The 19,663-nt window shown below is 38.6% G+C and overlaps 1 protein-coding gene across 2 annotated transcripts in view; it reads right to left on the reverse strand.

Annotated features, from left to right (window-relative positions):
* The window catches only part of LOC133523464 (dual specificity protein phosphatase 22-like), an 89,917-nt gene that overhangs the window by 61,730 nt on the left and 8,524 nt on the right, over positions 1–19,663 (reverse strand). For both annotated transcript variants that reach the window (XM_061859062.1, XM_061859063.1), the window contains exon 2: positions 4,207–4,323. In XM_061859062.1, coding sequence (XP_061715046.1) covers positions 4,207–4,323 — 117 coding nt within the window. The remainder of the gene's footprint in view (positions 1–4,206; positions 4,324–19,663) is intronic.

A 19,663-nucleotide genomic window follows, 5' to 3' on the forward strand; every position in this document is an offset into this window, starting at 1 on the left:
TGGAAAATTCTTACGAAATTTTGCATTTATTGTGGCATCTGATGCTACGTTGTTTACAGAGTTGTGTTCTTATTTTATGTGACTTTGGAGGTATATTGTGTAAGTATCTATTTTATGAGATATTATTTTAACAATATTCTTGTTATTATCAAAAACTGACCAGCGATTGACCCTAATAGTCACAGCTGATGGAAAGTGAAGACAGAGCCTAAGATGGAGCTCATTGGTTCAGTAATAGTCTATTCACTCTTGCTTAAAAGAAACCGCAGTCTTATTGTGAGAGAATACAGATGGCGGGAGCGCATTCCATCCCTTAGCAGTCCACACTAAAAATAAATAATAATAAATAAATACATATTATAGGATATTATTACACAAATTGACTAAGTCCCACAGTAAACTCAATAAGGATTGTGTTGAGGGTACTTAGACAACGATATACGAGTATATAATATATAAATATTTCTTAATACTTAAATACATAGAAAACACCCATGACTCAGGAACAAAATATCCATGCTCATCACACGAATAAATGCCCTTACCAGGATTTGAACCCGGAACCATCGGCTTCATAGGCAGGGTCACTACCCACTAGGCCAGACCGGCCGGTAAACGATCGAGCAAATCGTTTTGTGTGGACAACTGGAAACTTGACAACAAACGGGTGCATTCGGTCCCCGCGCCTAGACGTCCTAGGTATGATGAAAAGGGGAAGATGGGATCAGGTCGTACAGTTCTTGTGCGTACTCCCCAGACGAACTCGATAGACGAAATCTAAATGATATCGCGTCGTTTCGATAGAATTTAGACTTGACAGCAGGGTCATCTCCAAAAAGTCTATAAGCCCGGCGCTCTATCGAGTCCAGGACCGCCATCTGATATTTGGCGGCACCGTGCTATAGGTATTCCATGCGCGAGCTAACCTGTGCTTGGTATAGGGAAAGAAGCTGATTCATCGTGAAACACCATTTCACCTTAAATAGGACACCAAGTTTTTTGGCAGCAGTTTTAGCACTGAATTCCGAGTTCTGGAAAGCGGGAGCCAAGGTGAACTGCCTCCGTTTTGCAGAGAATAGACACGCCTGTGTTTTGCGGTGCAGAATGCAACCAAGTTGGGTTATTCCGTGTTCGGACACTGAGTCCGAGGACAAATTCTTCCGTCCCACCATAGTCTGAAGGTTTTGGTGTCGCCTTCACTGGCCCTATCGTCAGGGAGTTATCATTACGTAACCGTGATTTCATCCGCATACGCAAAGATATTCGGCTTGAGCAGATCGTTGATGTGCAGCAGAAAGAGGGTCGCGGAGAGGATTGAGCCCTGAGGCACTCAGGCAAGGCATTAGTAGCCCAAATATTTGACAAGTATCCATCTAAGACAAATTGAATTGGTCCATCAGGAAGTCGAGGTGCTCAGGCTAGAGGAGATCCCATACACGGATAGCTTGTTATTTAGGCTGTCGTACCAAACTCTGACAAACGCCTTGGAAATGTCGAGAGACACGGAGATAGTCTCCACGTCTCTCGATGGCGACGCCCCAAAGGTGAGAGGCATAGTTTTAAAACTGAAACGGGACTTAATTGCGCCCACTTACGCGTACTTATTTGGCCTGACGTTTCGAACGTGACGTTAAGTTCATGGTCACAGATATACACATAGGTACAGACAGGCAGATTATAAGTGAAAATCGTGTTAGTTTAAATCAACATATTGTGAGTGGCATAAATCAGAAGATCTCCAATAGACCGGTTCCGGCGAAAGCCGTATTGCCGATCGCTGAGAAGATATGCCAGAGGAGCTTGGTGTTCAGTAAGTACACGCTCCATAATCTTGCAGAGTATGGAGGTGATCGCGAGAGGCCGATAATTTGAGGGGTCAGCACGACTACCCTTCTTAGGTACAGGCTGTACGTTTGTAAGCTTCCACGGCTCGGGGACTTGATCCGACCTCAGGGAGAGATGATACAGGCGTGTTAGTACTGGAGACAACTCAGACGAACAAGTTTTCAACACAATCGCTGGAACTTTGTCAGAATCACTAGCTGTGTTCACGTCTATGTAAAATTTCTATCAATATAGCGATGTTTTGTGACCTGATAGCAGCTCGGATGTCTCAGGATGCCTAGAGCATCCCTTTAAATGCTATATGGACACAATAGCACAAAAAAATATCACAGAATAAGGGTTTCATTAAATAAAATATTATATTTAAGCATTAGAATTTACCCTCCGAATGTAAGTATTATTCTGTGACATATCTCTAGAGGACTAACGTTGCCCTTCAGGCCATGTAGCCGCTTAAATCTGGCCCATTTTGTAATTACCATTTTCAATTATTTAGCTCAATTAGTTTTGAGTGCGAGTGACATAAGGGTCTCCGTCGTTATTGGTACTATACAAGTACCTACAGCTGGTAAAATTGTCGGCTACGTGTAATATTAAAGTTACAAATTACTGTGCAGATAAGTTTAAGACGAATTTTCAGCACTGACTCTGACAAATGGCGATAAAATTTCAAGTCTTCAACGAAATAAAAAGGCGAGACAGTATTTTTTAAGCTTTTTGTACCTAAACTAAAGTCAGAGTAATAAATCGTTATAGTGGAGGTAGGTATTTCTAGATATAAGTGCCTAATTTAATTTTAGAATAACATTATTGGGAAGAATCTAAAAAGGTCTCGTGAGTTTTCGCGTCCATAAGGCTAAGAACACTTAGGAATTAGTATTATAAAATACCTGTGCTTGTAGCCTTCATACTGTCAAGTAAGGTTTATATTTGCTATCTTGTACCAATGATGATTATTGGATGCAGCAAATGTAGACCGTCGACGGCACCGTAAAAACAGATAAGTCTGTTGTGAAAGGAAAGAGTCGTGGAATGTTTTGGGCCCCATACATTCCACGACTCTTCTCTTTCATATAATCGTTTTATTCAGGCATGACTTATATAAAGGTACTGTTACACATGCTGATTACTAGCACGAAAGCATGCTACTATTGAGCAATTGCTACTTAGTAGCATGTGTGTCTAAACATTGCTAATAATGAGCATGCTCAGTTTGAGTTTGCTCAAAAATCAACGGTCGTGCGATTTTTGGTCATGCTACCTGCAGCGCGGGTGGAGGGGGGCGTGCTTTTAGCGCGTGTGAACAGGTTTGCTTATTGAGCATGCTAGTATCATGCTAGTATAGTAAAATATTAAAACTAGCATGCTCATGGCTAGCAAATGTAAACTGCCCATAAGCATGCTCGTATTGAGCATACTCAGTAGCACGCTTTTTAGCATGCTATTTTAGAGCATGTGTAACAGTACCTTTAGTGTTAGTAACAAGCTTAAACATTATAATATACCTACAGCACATTTCGTAATCACGAGAAAAAGAATACATCGACATTGTTAATAAAAAAAGATAAATGTTCCCATTGAGATTCAGCTCAACATAGCAAAAGATTAACAATTTATCAAATATGTACACAGCCGCGCTTGTGTGCTCAGGCAAAATGATGTTGTAGGCGGCTTTTGATGCTTTTAAAGGTGGGTATAATGACGTTGTAGACTCAGTTATATCCCCTTTAAGTGCTTTTACTGTGGCAGTTAAAACAAGGTTGTCCTATCAGCGTTATAAGTACTTCGTTAAAGTGTTGTCACGTAAGGATCTAAATTGAGGTCCTTGACCTCACGTTTCCTTAATCGTCCAAGTTGTAATCGAGTATTTCTCGTTGCTGAGTGATTCAATAGTATAGCTAGGAAGCTTAATAGCTCATAGTCGTATTTTCGACCACAAGTTTTACAGTCTCAATGACAATCGTCGTAATGGCTCAAAATAGGTATGTTGTTCGGAATTCTACTAGTCTGGCGAGATTTTTTTATATTTTTAGTACAAATGATTTGTAACTGTAATGGTTGATAATGATAATATCTGCCGTGTGCTGATATTTCCTGGATTAAATATATAGTAAAAGAAGACTGATTATTTTATCAGAAGGTAATAATTTGTTATCATACCTCTTGCCCCATCACACGTACCTATATTTCTTTTTGGACGGAAATTATATGTACAATGTAAAAACTTCGTAGATGGTGCTGAATAAATTTTATTTCAACAAACATAGCCTTTTTTATATAAAGAGGATATGTAATTGTAATATTAACTTCTCTTTGGTTTGGTCAAATCACTCGCGTTGAGCTCTCTAGCAGTGTACTTACAGAGTGTAACCGGCGAGCCGCGTCGTGTATGGACAGAATATGTGTGATCTTGTAACGTTCGAGCTGCACTGGGTCCTTCGAGTCCCGATAGTTGCCAACGTACAGCCCGGGAAGCACCTGCGAGCCAAAACGAACTGTGAGTAGGTACAAGTGTAGGTTATGCTATTAGGTGATACTAGAGAGACTTGACTCTGCAGGACTTGGTTCGTTCAGTTAAACACATTTAGTGCCAGCACGAGCTACACATTTTGAGCTTTGTCGAAAACACGGGAAAAACTGTTTGTAGCGAAAAGCGCCTAACGAACAGAGAACTCGCCTAGCGGGTTTCTGGAAATGAATAATTTCAACAACTTGTACTTGACGTTGTTGAATTTACAACTCCCGGCAAAATTAAAGCAGGATCATCTAGTGAGCCATTTAAGAACCATCGCTGGTATAAGTATCACAAGTACAAAAAGTTACAGAAAACTTAAACTAAATCGTTCTATGCGTGTTGGAGATAAATATTTAATTCATTCGTGTGCACGAGAAAAGTTTACACAAAGCCTAGATTATCCTTAATGTATATAATGTAAATACTGTCTCCGTAGGTAATGAAAATTCTATTCTAACAAGACCATTCTAGTAGGCCATGACTATAGCCTAAGGACGCCTGTAATCCCAGAGGTATCACATGCGTGTGTTTATTGTGTCATTTTGGAACAAAGTAGGAGATTATTAGATTTAAATCTGGCGTAAGTGTGTTGTAGCCGCTTCCCTATCAATTAGGTACACTTCGTGGTTGCTGGTGGTTTACTCCGAATGTCAAACTAAAACTTTCTGGGATTCTTGTAATCAAAGTTAAATTTGATAGCAACCAATTAACATTGCTGATTTTTTTGAAAAGGTTTTTGTCTTTTTTGCTATATTCAAACTTAGTACGAACATTATATAACTGCCTACATTTGCCACTAGTAGGTATAATTACAGAAGCACTGTAAAAAGTTTTTAAGTACTTTACCTACTAACCTCATACTTGACTTTGAGCGCTTTATTTGACTTGGAAGGTTTAGCTGCTTTGAGATATATCGGAGTGGCCATGCTTGATAAAAAACGGCCACAAATCGAACAGTTTTTATAATGTCATACCGATACGATACCGATTTGTTAGTGTCAAAAGTGACGTTCTTGGTTGAAGAAATGTCGATTTTGTCACTGACAAATCAACTAGGGAACAAATAAAATTTATGAACCATTTTTGGATTTGTGTTTTTTAAGTGACACACTACTATACATATATAAAGTGGCCAAGTCCACCGGTGGCCGAGGCGGGAATCGAACCCATGTCTTCAGCTTACGCGGCCATCGTCCTGACCACTAGATCACCAGGCCACGGCGGTACCCGTCCCAAATTCCCTAGGCTTTAGTACCTATATTATATCTATTTTAGTTTATAACTGACGAATCGGTATCGTATCAGTATGACATCTTATAGAACGAGCACGACACACCGTTTTAAACGTCAAATTAGAAATGGAGAAGACATATTTGTATTATCTACATATAAGTTTTTTGCGCAAAGCGACTGGTTGATGTATGGGATGTACCTACTTAACTGGTGACCGAAGAGCTGGCGGCTTCCTCGGACAACGTATCAGTATTGCGATACAACGAGAAAATGCCATGAGAATTCTTGGTACGATGTCTCAAGAGCCTATTTTTATTTAAGCTAGTTATTAATTTAGTTTAGTATTTGTACAGTTACTGTATAATACCTATGTATATATGTAATGAAAAAAAAAATTGCACACAAAAATAGGTTCAAGAGTGGTGCACATACATAAAGTCGCGATAAAGCGATACTTTTATAAAAAAAAAACAGTTAGAACAGGGGTCCTCAAACTAGGCATAGCCTGTATCTTGGCCAACAAGTTAATGAATTAAAAACTAGAGAATTATGCCTAGAAATAAAGATAGTATTATTTAACTTTAGCTACGAGGAATTTTTTTTAGTCAGTCTGTCATTCAAGTCCCTTAAGGCTAAGTGGAAGGATAAATGAAGTATCTATTTAAGTCGTATAATTTAGGTATGCACTGCAGAGCAGAGAAATTACAAACTGAAATTATTGTTTAAATCACAAGGAATTTTCTAGAAATTTCTTTGTTCTTGCGCTTAAGTTATAGAATGCCAGCATTTGTGTCAAGATAGGATTAGTTATCGCGTGTTTTGGCACATGCAACCGTGCCCGCACAGTGGCCTTTAGGGCGCCATCGGCTTGCATGACTAAAGGTTGCATTGCAGCTTTATATTTGACTTTGCGAGAGTTTAGAGTGTTGTTACATAATTTCAAATAAGCTCTCGTTATTTATAGATCTTCAATATAACCTTACGGAGATAATTTCATTGTGAGCAGTTTACAAAAATATAGTCGTATTTTAAATCCTCAATATATTTGGAGAAGAATTTAGGATAGGTATACTTTTCGGACACACTTGAGACGTATCCAATTTACTAGTCTGTGTGTATTGAGCCCAATACATTCCACGGTTCTTCTCTTTCCGAACAGACACTAAAATTGTTATTACCTATGAATAATTTATAAAATTATATAAATAATAAATAAATAATAAATATTATAGGACATTATTACACAAATTGACTAAGTCCCACAGTAAGCTCAATAAGGCTTGTGTTGAGGGTACTTAGACAACGATATATATAATATATAAATATTTATAAATACTTAAATACATAGAAAACACCCATGACTCAGGAACAAATATCCATGCTCATCACACGAATAAATGCCCTTACCAGGATTTGAACCCGGGACCATCAGCTTCGTAGGCAGGGTCACTATCCACTAGGCCAACCGGTCGTCTTAACAAAAAGGTGTTGTGCGTTTATATTTACCTACTCAAATAACAATTGATAACAGTGTTAACAAAAATTGTTATCATTACAGTAACCGCACAATAAAATTTAATAGTTATAATAAGATTATGACTTCACAGAAACCTTTCAAAACTCACCACGTCCTATATCTTAAAAGGTTTCTTGTCTGAGCATTAATTTATAATCTTAAGTAGGTCTCAGGCACAGAAACCGTGCCAAGTGAGTACCTTCAACTGTATCACGTCTTTGTGCGGAAACTGAATACAAAAGACTCAATTCATAGACGTTGTTAGGATTATGGAGTGTCTTTCATGATACGGGAGTTAGTTAAAGGGCCGTGTACATGGTACGAGTTTCTCGCCTCAAACACACTCATGTTCCTTGCGTTATCCCGGCATTTTGCCACGGCTCATTGGAGCCTGGGATCCGCTTGGTAACTAATCCCAAGAATTGGCGTAGGCAAGAGTCTTGACGAAAGCAACCGCCATCTGACCTTCCAAAACAGGGTAAACTAAGCCTTATTGGGATTAGTCCGGTTTCCTCACGGTGTTTTCCTTCACCGAAAAGAGACTGGCTAATGTCAAATGATATTTCGCACATAAGTTCCCGGGTGAATGGTTTGAACCTGCGACCTCTGGATTGAAAGTCGCACGCTCTTACCGCTACGCCACCAGCCCGCGTATCCAACATTGCCAATCGTTAACGTTACGTAGCGAACGAAACGCAACTATCACTGTCACACTAATATGGAAGAGTGATAAAGAGAGATACTACGCTACGCACGTTAAATTTCGCAAAAAATTATAAGAATCATTTAGACGGCACGGCGCTCGAATTCGCATGCTAGTTACATTGCAGTCTGTTGAGGTTACATCATCTGAGTTACATCTAATTCAGTCGACCGATCAAATAAGCAATTAAATGTAATTCCCATGCGTGTTCTCGCACCATCTAAAAGGGCCTTTATTTATGTAATCTATATGAACCCATCTACGAGTACAATATCGCAGCTTGAAGGATGACAATCGCCTCGCCTTTGAGTTTTACCAAATACCGTTAGACGCGCGTATCTAATCACACGAGAATTTTAATTCAACAGTTTTGTACGATAAACTTTTCAGCATTATCGATTAAAACTGTGTACCTTTTTGTAGGGTTCCGTAGCCAAATGGCAAAAAACGGAACCTTTATATATTCGTCATGTCCGTCTGTCTGTCCGATTATGTCACAGCCACTTTTTTCCGAAACTATAAGAACTATAGTGTTCAAACTTGGTAAGTAGATGTATTCTATGAACCGCATTAAGATTTTCACACAAAAATAGAAAAATAACAATAAATTTTAGGGGTTCCCCATACTTAGAAGAGAAACTCAAAAAAAATTTTTTTCATTAAACCCATACGTGTGGGGTATCTATGGATAGGTCCTTAAAAATGATATTAAGGTTTCTAATATCATTTTTTTCTAGACTGAATAGTTTGCGCGAGAGTCACTTCCAAAGTGGTAAAATGTGTGTCGTCGTCCCCCCCACCCGTAACTTCTAAAATAAGAGAATGATAAACCTAAAAAAAATATATGATGTACATTACTATGCAAACTTCCACGGATAATTGGTTTGAACGAGATCTAGTAAGTAGTTTTTTTGAATACGTCATAAATCTAAAAATAAAATTTTTTTTCTACAAACCCATACGTGTGTGGTATCTATGGATAGGTCTTCAAAAATGATATTGAGGTTTCTAATATAATTTTTTTCTAAACTGAATGGTTTGCGCGAGAAACCCTTCCAAAATGGTAAAATGTGCCCCCCCCCCCCCCCCCGTAACTTCTAAAATAACAGAATGATAAAACTAAAAAATATATATGATATACATTACCATGCAAACTTCCACCGAAAATTGGTTTGAACGAGATCTAGTAAGTAGTTTTTTTTAATACGTCATAAATGGTACGGAACCATTCATGGGCGCGTCGTCCCCCTGGTCTGAGGTGGGCTCATTTTGGGGGGTATGTGGGACTCATTTTTTTCTTTTTCCATTAAGAAAGAGGGGGAGGAGCCTACCCACTAAACCCACACCGGCGTTTCCCACAATATGCCGTTTCGGGAGGCCTCATGGGATTAAAACTATGTACTTACGTTATACGATTTATCGCACAAAAATAGGTATGCTCTGATCTAACATGTAAATGGGCCCTTAAGCTGCGCACGCTCGGTGTTATTAATCCGATAAACCGCGACGAAAGCACTGCTCGTGTTCGATTGCAGAATATGAAAGGGGAACTCTGGGAATTCTCCTTAATATTACCGTTTTCCTAGTTGCATAGGTAACTGAGGGTAGTATGAAAATTGAGTGGTTAAAGGCTTGGCTGCATGAAGCTGATTTGTATTAGGTTAATTAAGACGACGCATTGTGAATGTTGGCGTCACACTGTGGGCTGAAATTCGGCTCTCATTGACATTGAAACCGAAGTTGTTGTTTTTATGTTTTTTTTATTGAAATAGGTTTTGCCCGGCATTGTTATGGTAACCTATGAATTTTAGACGATTTGGAATGAAAACTGTGGAGTTACGATTTTTTTTTTTTCAAAAAAAAACTTGCACATGCACCATCCCACTAACCCGAGTTAACCGGTTAAATCATTAACCCAGAGTCAAATTGTACTGGTAACCATGGTAACTCCAGGTTTAACCGGTTAACCCCGGGTTAGTGGGATGGTGCAAGTGGCCCTAATAAAGTGTCTAATATTTTATTGATTTTGCGTCTTGCGTTTGCGTCAAGTCCCGTAGTTCTGATTGAAAACCAGTTCATAACCATAACTAATCATAAAATGAGAATCGGGCTCCGGGGTTCGCGTGCCAACTTATAACAAGTATACATGGTGTCGCTGTCCATACGGATCAAAGGCGATCAATCAGAGGATCTTAAGAGGCATCGATTTGACCCACATATATGGTTCAGTGAAAATTAATGGTTTCAGAGAAATCATTGAAGCATAAAGTCATTTATTATTCGATCGGTCCTGAACGTGAAAACGTGTATTGGTGCAGGGACTACATTTTACGAAAGCGACTGCCATTTAACCTCAATCCAGAAGGAAAAATAGGTATATTACTCAAATATTACCAAATAAACCCAGGAGCAAATGTGCTAAGCACGCCTTAAATGGTAATCCTTCGAAGCCTGAGCTAAGAACTCGTTTGATTTACAGACTTAAATGGGAACTTGAAAGAGCTAAACCCACCGTCTTAAAAGCAATTCCTTTTACAAGTCTATAGTCTAGAAACGCTACTTAGTCTCTAAATCAAAAAGTTAGATAGCCAAAAGGTTTGAGCGGAGAAATGCAGTTGTGCTTTCAGCTATCGACTCTTATTTATTGGGTTGCTTGTAGCTTGTAGGTATTTTCAGTGTTTAAGGGACCCATTGATTAACAATCCGCCGGACAGCATCGGCCTGTCAGTTGTTCAGAACTGTCAACTTTTTGTTCTAACTGACAGGCCGATACCGTCCGGCGGACTGTTAATCAGTGGGGCTGTTAATATGTAACTGCATCTGCGTAAATATAAGTACTTACCGTTATTTACTATTCAACAATGTATAGTTTTACAAATATTAACTTTAATAACGCCATCGCCATCAATATATAAGTATTTTTAGACTTCTGTAGCCAAAATGGCTAAAACGGAACCTTTATAGTTTCATGTCCGTTTGTCTGTCCGTATTATGTCACAACCATTTTACTCGGAAACTATAAAGAATATATTAATTAAATTTGAAACGTAGCTAATAGGTGCATGTATATATTATTACATAGGCCATAAGTTCAAATTAAAAAAAAATGTGGAGTACCTACTCCATACATGTAACTTAGAGTACCTAAGTAATAAAATAAAAACCACTCCGAGCGTAAAAATATCAGAATAAAAGGCTTAGTAAATATTTTCCACGAAATTTATTACGAACATGATCGGTTATACATATGCCATTAATGAGATTTTTCCAAAACTTTCTTATTGAACGTCGTAAATGCGTCAAAGATACTCCCTATTGCTTTATGTATTGTATGTAGGTATGAAAGGTGATTTTTTTTTCAATTTTCCTAGGTAGTTAAAGGTGTCATTCTCTCGTAAATAATATCCCGTAAGCATATTATACCAGCTAGGTGCATCGTCTAGGTACTACTAGATTCTACCTCAAATCTCGCTTTTAGACAGCTGGTTGCCCGTAAGCCAAAGCTAGACCGTTACGTCGCTAGTAAGATGCCTTTAGAATATCCAGTGCGGTAGTATTATGCACGTGAAGCGAAAAAACTCGAGAGTGTAATCAAGGCACTAGGGTGCGAAAAGCGGTGCGCCTCGAATAGGGGAGATACGGTGCTACAGTACATTTGATGTTGTCAAATAAATAGTGACGGCCAAAGTAACCGAATATTCCAGAAGACATCATTAATTTTATGGCAATAAAGGTGTGTTAAGATATATTTGGCCATATTGGCTGTCACTATCTATTTGGTGCTGACTGTACCAGGTGGAGTGTCTAGTGAGATAGCTAGAGGATACGCTCCATTTAGAGCTATACTTTCTTTTTTTCATCTTTACTGGATATTATTATACAAATTGACTGGGTCTCACAGTAAGCTCAATAAGGCTTGTGTTGTTGGTACTTGGACAACGTTATTTATAAATACTTAAATATATAGAAAACACCCCAGACTCCGGAAAAAATACCCGTGCTCGTCAAACGAATAAATGCCCTTACCAAGGATTTGAATCCGGGATCTTCGGCTTCATAGGCAGGGTCACTAATGTCACTCTAATATACCCACTAGGCCGTCCCAGACAGGTCGTCAAACTATATACTAATTTTGTTTAAATGGTGGTAATGGTGTGTATTATCATAGTATAAACCCCTATTTCTAAGGTATTTTTCCCTATTCAGAAATTATTCAAAACGCTCTAATTTTAATTATTACAGGCTGACGTTTCCTAGGATATATTTTAAGGCTACCGTGATTTACGCCTCGGTGAGCGTAAAGGTGTGACTTAAATCAAATGAGGCAAAAAGCCCGGATATGTCGGGGAAAATGGATGGCGTGGCCACGAACGAAACCACACGATAATCCATATCATGATTTATGTATTTCAAAGTAGAGGATAGTTAGTAATATCGAAATACCCAGACCTCGTCAGTCTCTCGATAATACTGGTAAACCGCGATGACTCTGAAATTCATAGGATACTTTGAAATTTAAGTTTTAAGCCATATTATACTTGTATGCGGTATTTTGGTACGAAATAAACAAGAATTTATACTAATCTTCTTTTTAAACGAACAGTTCGAGAAAATAATGCATAATGCTAATTAAATAGCCGTTTTAAAAGTATCAAAGTAATCCCAACATTTCCTGATGTCATTCCATTTTACCTTCATCAGTCCATATTTTCGATTACTTAATTTCCTAACTTCGAGAGATTTGTCAATTTCTTAAAGACGGTTGGATAGATTTGAAATGTTTTCCGTTTGGGAGGATTCCATTCAGTCCCATTGTATTGTCGTCAGATCTGGCCTCTGTTTCACCAAGCTAACAACAAGCTTGTTAGGTCCAACAAGTAAATATTGACGGATAGGAAATTATCAGGTGTCAATTGTCACGGTGGTGAAACAGGCTCCAGGATGTGATGTGTTTTTTTTTTTTTTTTTTTTTTTTTTTTTTTTTTTTTTTTTTTTTTTTTTTTTTTTTTTTTTTTTTTTTTCCAATTGACCTCCAACGGAATCGGAGTCTATTTTTACAGTTCTCATTCATGCCAGTTCTCTCTAATTTGCTTCTCGCACTTTCTTTCTGCATACTTGGTCTTTCTTTCATACATCTTCTATTATACTTTCTGCGGGTGGGATGCCCGCCTATTTCTAAACTACGTAAGACTTTTTCATTTTCTTTATTGCTTTCCAAGGGGGAAAATAAGGTACGCTTACACTTTCTTGTACAGGTTTCTGGTTTTCATTTCTTACCATACTACACATATTTTTGTACTTATAATCTATTACAGTTACTATACTTATTTCTTTTCTTTTGTTTTTACATCGTTTTATACTTATATTCTATTACAATTTTGGTCACGCCGTTTATATAATTATATATAAATTTGTGTACCATTACGCTACTTATTTTGTTTATTTACTCTTAAAGCTATACTTTTACAAAAGTCCAGAAATTTATCTCTTATTTTTACATCTTCTATTATATTCTTTAATTTACCTTTTTCGATTTTTATGCCTAATTCTATTTCTTTTTCCAGACGCTCTCTGCCAAACACAGGGCAGTCAGTGATTACATGCAGTATACTTTCTGAGACGCTAGGATCACACACACAGGCCGGACTATCTTTACATTTAAATCTGTGGAGGTATTCGGAGAATCCTCCATGCCCTGTCAGTATTTGGACTAGAATCGGATCTTGTTTTATTTTCCTTATTGTCTTGTATGCTTCCAAAGCAGAGGGGAAGAACACTTTTGTTGTTGTCGCTGTGTTCGTCTCTTTGTATCGCTTGTCCCATTCTTCTAAGGTCTCCCTACGGTTTATTTTCTTTATATAAGAGACTGGGCAGAGGTCATAATGCGGTTTTCTCTTTAACGTGAGGGCTGCTTCTTTTGCTAGCATATCTGCTCGTTCGTTACCTGCTGTTCCCACATGAGCTTTTACCCAGAACAACTTTGTTTCTTTGCCTTGTTCCTCTGCTTTAGCTAGGTTCTTGCGTATTTCCATCACCACCGGATTAAAGGAGTTCAGGTTTCCAATGATCTCCAATGCGGATCTTGAATCACTGTATATGCCAAAGTCCTTCTTGGGACTCTTTAGCACATATTCTGTCGCCTTTAGCACCGCCAGCATTTCGGCCTGGAACACTGTGCAATAAGTCTCGAGCTTAAATTTTTGGGCTTTTGTTTCGGCTCCACTATTCCAGCAGGATAGCGATGCACCCACTTTACCCTCGATTTTGCTCCCATCCGTGTACAGTTGGTTTTCCATTGGTTCCATTCCTTCTTCGTTTTCCAGGAGCTGAAAACTGAGTCTCTTGCTCTCCGCTGGGTGTGTTGCTGAGGTATAGGGTGCCTTCGTTTCCAACTGCCTATCCCCTATATGTGGCTGTGGTTTACCTCTTTTGGCTTCATATAAGGATGCCGCCTCTTGTATTCTCAGATCCAAGGGCAGCAATCCAGACAGTAGTAGTGCCGAATTTAGGGAGACAGTTTTATATGCTTTGCATATTTTCTGGGCAAAACCTCGCTGCACTGCATCCAGTTGCTTTCGAACTCCCAGCTTTTTTGCTGCCGGTGCCCAAGCTCCCGCTGCATACATTATTATCGGTTCTACCACCGCAATGTAGATAGTTCTGACTATCTCCGGCCCCAGTCCCCAGTGTATTTTGGCCGCTCTGGCTAATTGTTTGTACAGGCCTAATGCCTTTCGACAGACTTGCGACACGTGGGTGTTAAAGGTGAGTTTATCGTCCACTGTCAGACCAAGGACTTTGATTTCCCGGGATATTTCAATACCTATCCCGCCCATGCTCAGTTGTGGGGAGTCGTATTTTAATTTTCTTGTTATCACCATTGCTTTGGTTTTCTGTGGTGCAAAATTTAGCTTATTACTCACTCCCCACCTCCGGACATGGTCGAGAGCAGCATTTGCGTTTCTCTGTATGTCCAACGCTGTTTCCCCGGAGAAGATTAGGACCACATCATCTGCAAACGCTTGGCAGTGGTAGCCCATTCCTTTGAGGTCTTTCAGGAGGGGGTCCAATAAAAGATTCCAAAATGTCGGTCCCCCTATCGAGCCCTGCACGCAGCCCTTAGTCGTTACTTTATGATATTCTTCTCCAGCATACCTGATTCTCACTTTCCTGTTTCTCAGATAGTCATCGACCAATCGTCTCAGGTTTGTGGGACACTTTGTTTCAGCCAATCTGCACTTTATTGCTGGCCACCACGCATTATCAAAGGCTCCCTCTATGTCTAATGATATTACTGTTACTATCTTTTTGTCTTCTAGCTTTGTTCGTATTTGTTCTATCATGACACAGAGGGCGTCCTCGGTACTGCGCTGTGGCACAAAGCCGAATTGCATGTCACTCATGTCCGGTAGTATAAAGTACCGAATTCTTCTGATCATCATTTTCTCGATTATTTTCCCAAATACTGGTAGCAGTCCTATCGGTCTATATGACTTTGGGTGACAGTAGTCCTCCTTCCCTGGTTTACGAAGCACCACTATTAGGATGTGATGTTGGGAACTCTTCAAGTATTCTGTGCATTAGGTGGCTCAACATTTAAGAAAGTTTGTTCTTTTTAGGGTTCCGTATCCAAAGGGTCAAACGGGACCCTATTACTGAGCCTCCGCTGTCCGTCCGTTTGTCACCAGGCTGTATCTCATGAACTGTGATAGTTAGCCAGTTGAAATTTCTACAGATTATGTATTTCTGCTGCCGCTATAACAACAAATACTAAAAACAGAATAAAATAAATATTTATTCCCAATCTCGAGGTTCTCATCCAATCACTCGAAGTTAAGCAACGTCGGGCGGGGTCAGTACTTGGATGGGCGACCGTTTTTATAGATAATGGTACGGAATCCTTCCTGTGCGAGTCCGACTCGCATTTGGCCGAATTTATTTTAATACTTTTAAATATTATCATTACAAAAGCTAAGCAGAATTTATCTTCTCACTTTAAGAATACCTAATCTTTTGTTTTATTCCAGTTTACCTAAATATGATATTCAAATCGACAAAGAAAAATTTGAAAAGTAGGAAAGCCGCACGTGTATTGTACATCGTTTTACAGTAAATATGCCCATAAAATTTTCGATATACGGACGTATAGTAGTTACCGTACTAGGGAGGTAAAGTAGCACCATATTTACTGTAAATTATATTCACTTGCCTAACTTATATTTGAGTTAAATGAGAACACTAAGATGATTCCAGAACCATTGAAATGTCCTCATTACGGCAGATAACAGGCATCGTAACTGCCTCAGATTTCAGCGCAATTATGCTCGCTTCGCGACGGAATGCTATGTAATTGCCGCTATGCTGAAACCGAAACTTGGATATCGCGCCGTCGTAATGAAATATGTTCATTTCCTTGCTTATACTGGTATCCTATAACGGTTATATTATGTAGGTTAAAATATATCGAGGGCTGATAAGTCAAACCCGATAAGTCAAAATATTTTTTTTATTGAAATGAAAACTCCACACACTTCAAATACAGTTCCAATTAAAAAAAAAACCATTTGCTCTGCCTAATTAGTAGATTGTTTTTAGGGACCTGTTATTTTGAATTGATTTAGGTACCACGCGTAGATATTTAGTTAAAAAAACCACTTTTTTTTACATAAAATTTAAAAATTGTTGCCTATGTGAAAATCGGGATGGGAAAATGCTCGGGTATATTGTAATTAAGTTTGATGGTAACTGCGAGTTTATAATTATTCTCTATATACCTATATTTCGTGTCATTTGTTTACCAATAAAGCCCACTTATCTACACCATCCCATTAACCGGTCAAATTGTACTGCTAACCATGGTAACTCCAGGTTTAACCGGTTAACCCCGGGTTACTGGAATGGTGCAAGTGGGCCTTTAGGGGGCGTCCATTAATCGCGTCATATTGTATAGGGGGGGGAGGGGGTCAGCAAAAAATCACCAATGATCACCACAGGGGACGGGGGGGTATGGACACGTATCACGTGTATTTTTTTTTTCATCTGTGCTATACTGTATTATAGTCAATAAAATAAAAATAATAGTTAGGTTCATTTGTTAGAAAACTGTTCTTTAGTTATCGAAAAAAATACACGTCATATTGGATTGCTGTCCTGAAAATATCACCAAAGATCACCATGGGGGAGGGGGGGGGGGGGTCTAAAACAAGCCAAAAACGAATGACGCGATTAATGGACGCCCCCTTAGGCCACAATTCCCCTTCCCGTAATATAATAGGGTCACTTGGGTTAACCGTAAACCCAGTGTTAAATTGTACTGGTAACCATGGTAACTCCAGGTTTACCCGGTTAACCACGGGTTAGTGGCCTTGGCTGGCGCAAGTGACATTAAGAAAATCGCATTGTTTTATCGAAATAACGTGTAAACAAATACCTACATAATAATGAGAACCTGGCTACAGTTCGCTTTTCATGTAAGTAGCACTGCATAAATATAACATAATAGTTGACTACGGAACCCTAAAAACAGTGGTGTAAACATGTATTATAAAAGCAACGCTCTAAACTGACCATCTTTGGACCTTACAATCACCTTTGCAATAAGGCCTACAAATTCTCAGTTTACAGCTTAACTCACTGACTTATATTGGACAAAAATCGATAGGGCAATGACAAAATCTTTGGTTTGCGTGACTTGCGAACGCGTCAGACGCGGCGCGCGGTACGGCGCCGCACGAACCTCGGAATTAATTTATACTATGCGCTCAGAATTCTTTCACTCGCTCAATTTGTCGCATGATTATACAGGATTCCTAGGTACCCTGATTCGTTATTATGTTGATGGTGATTTAAAAAGCTTTTTTTATCTAACATTTTTCATCATCACTAGATTATTATTCATAGTTAAGCAAGAGTTATTGATACTTTGCTGGTCTAAGATGTTTGTTTTATAGCGTGGTTAAGGGGTGAAACTGTTTCCCTGACCACAGATAAGATAATGACTTGAATTTTGACAACCCTAAATAGCCGAAAGGGATAGTGTCATACATAAGAAAGGGACAGCATGATCCGTCCCTGAATCGCTGTCAAACTTCGGTTTTGTACGAAGTTTCTTTTCTGTACGGTAGTACTATTCCTTATTCTGTGGCGTGGTTAAGACATTTTCTGGCAGATTGGGATGACTCATTTTTCGTTATTACGACATAGAACATAATGTAGACTGCGTCCACGCCATGTTATAGTAATAATAATAATATGTACTGTTTTTTTTTTAATATACCTATTACTTTTATATTCATATTATAAAAAACCCTAATCTAAGATGTTAAATGTATAAAGAGAATAATAAAAAAAAAACGCTTTTAGCATTAGAAAGAAGGTAAGCGGTCTTGACGTGTTTTTTTATTAAAAACCACTTTTGAAAAATAATTCACAGCAAATATGAAACAATTATAAATCATATAAGATCTTTTTGCTTTCATGTGATAAGTAATATAAACTATTTTTTTAAACCGTTTCTCGATAATTTTCAATAAAAAGACACGTCAAGAACTTATCACTCTCGACAGTGGCATTATTTAGTGACGCCATATTTCCCGCAAAAGTTGGCGGGCCACATAGCTGGTAAGACTCTAAAAGAAAACTTCATTAAAAAAAACGGTAAGTGTTTATAACCCACTTGTAAAGATCCGTAAATATCCCACTCACGATTACAACAAGAACGATTGTTTGTTCACAATTCCAAAGACAACACTTTGCCAAATCCAATTTCAGCTTCCACCGAGTAAACAGGAATCGCGTGTTTGCCGGCCATTTGGGCCACATTCTAGGATTTATAATATATGTTCTTACGCTTAGGTACAGACAGCAGCAGCAGTCGCTAATAGGTGGGTCAGGTGTTCCAAGTTTTTAAGCCGTACGTACTTTTTTGCTGATCACTTTATATACGTAGGAAGGTACCACGCTGGTTTATTAGCAAGTCTGTTCTGCTGCTGATTGTACCTACCTAAGTAAAACAATACTAGCTGTTTAGGCATAGTTCCTAAAAATCAATAATTAATTACATATCGAGTCGCGTAATTTGGAGATAGCGGGTCGTAAGGATTCTTATTTTAGGAAAGTTTTTTTTTACTTTATGCCTGGGTGAATCAACTTGTCCTTGTCACTCGTTGTAATGGTTACGGTACGGTGGCCTGGTCACTCTTATAACCCTTATTACTAGTACAGTACAATAACATAAGTATTTAAAATAACCAAACAGCTGACAATGAATGCTGTGGAACTTGCCGAGGTTTTCTCGAGGGGCTGTAGACAGTATGGGATTCTTCAAAAAAGGTACTGCCGGTACTGGTTAAAGGTGGTTCTGTACAGGTTTGTAAAGGATCGGTAACGCGCATATAATATATCTGGTGTTGCTGGCGTCCATAGACTATGATGACTGCTTACCATCAGACAGGCCGTATGCTTGTTTGCCACCAGCGTGGTATAAAAAAAACATACTTTTTATAGCAACTATAAGCCCTTCTCATAACTAATGTACCTTGTATAACATTTCTTCTAACAAAGTTTACTAATATTATCGCCTGGCTGACGGGATAGAATAACAAAAAATGGATTCACTCGGCTACAAGCATTGTTTAATCATACAGTTATAATACTTTTTGGAAATATCTGGAAAAGTTATGAGTTAAACAGTTACCCGTTTCCTACTTTGTTACTTTATTAATGAAAAAACTTAGTCCATTATACATAATCGTATCTGTTTTCACTAAATTAGTCAGTGCTTTGTGTTAGACCCTTATCACAGGAAAGGAATTCCTTTGTTAGAATTGTGTAAGTGGAAACTCCATCATAG

The sequence above is a fragment of the Cydia pomonella genome, chromosome 12 (assembly GCF_033807575.1).
Source record: "Cydia pomonella isolate Wapato2018A chromosome 12, ilCydPomo1, whole genome shotgun sequence".
Taxonomy (NCBI): domain Eukaryota; kingdom Metazoa; phylum Arthropoda; class Insecta; order Lepidoptera; family Tortricidae; genus Cydia; species Cydia pomonella.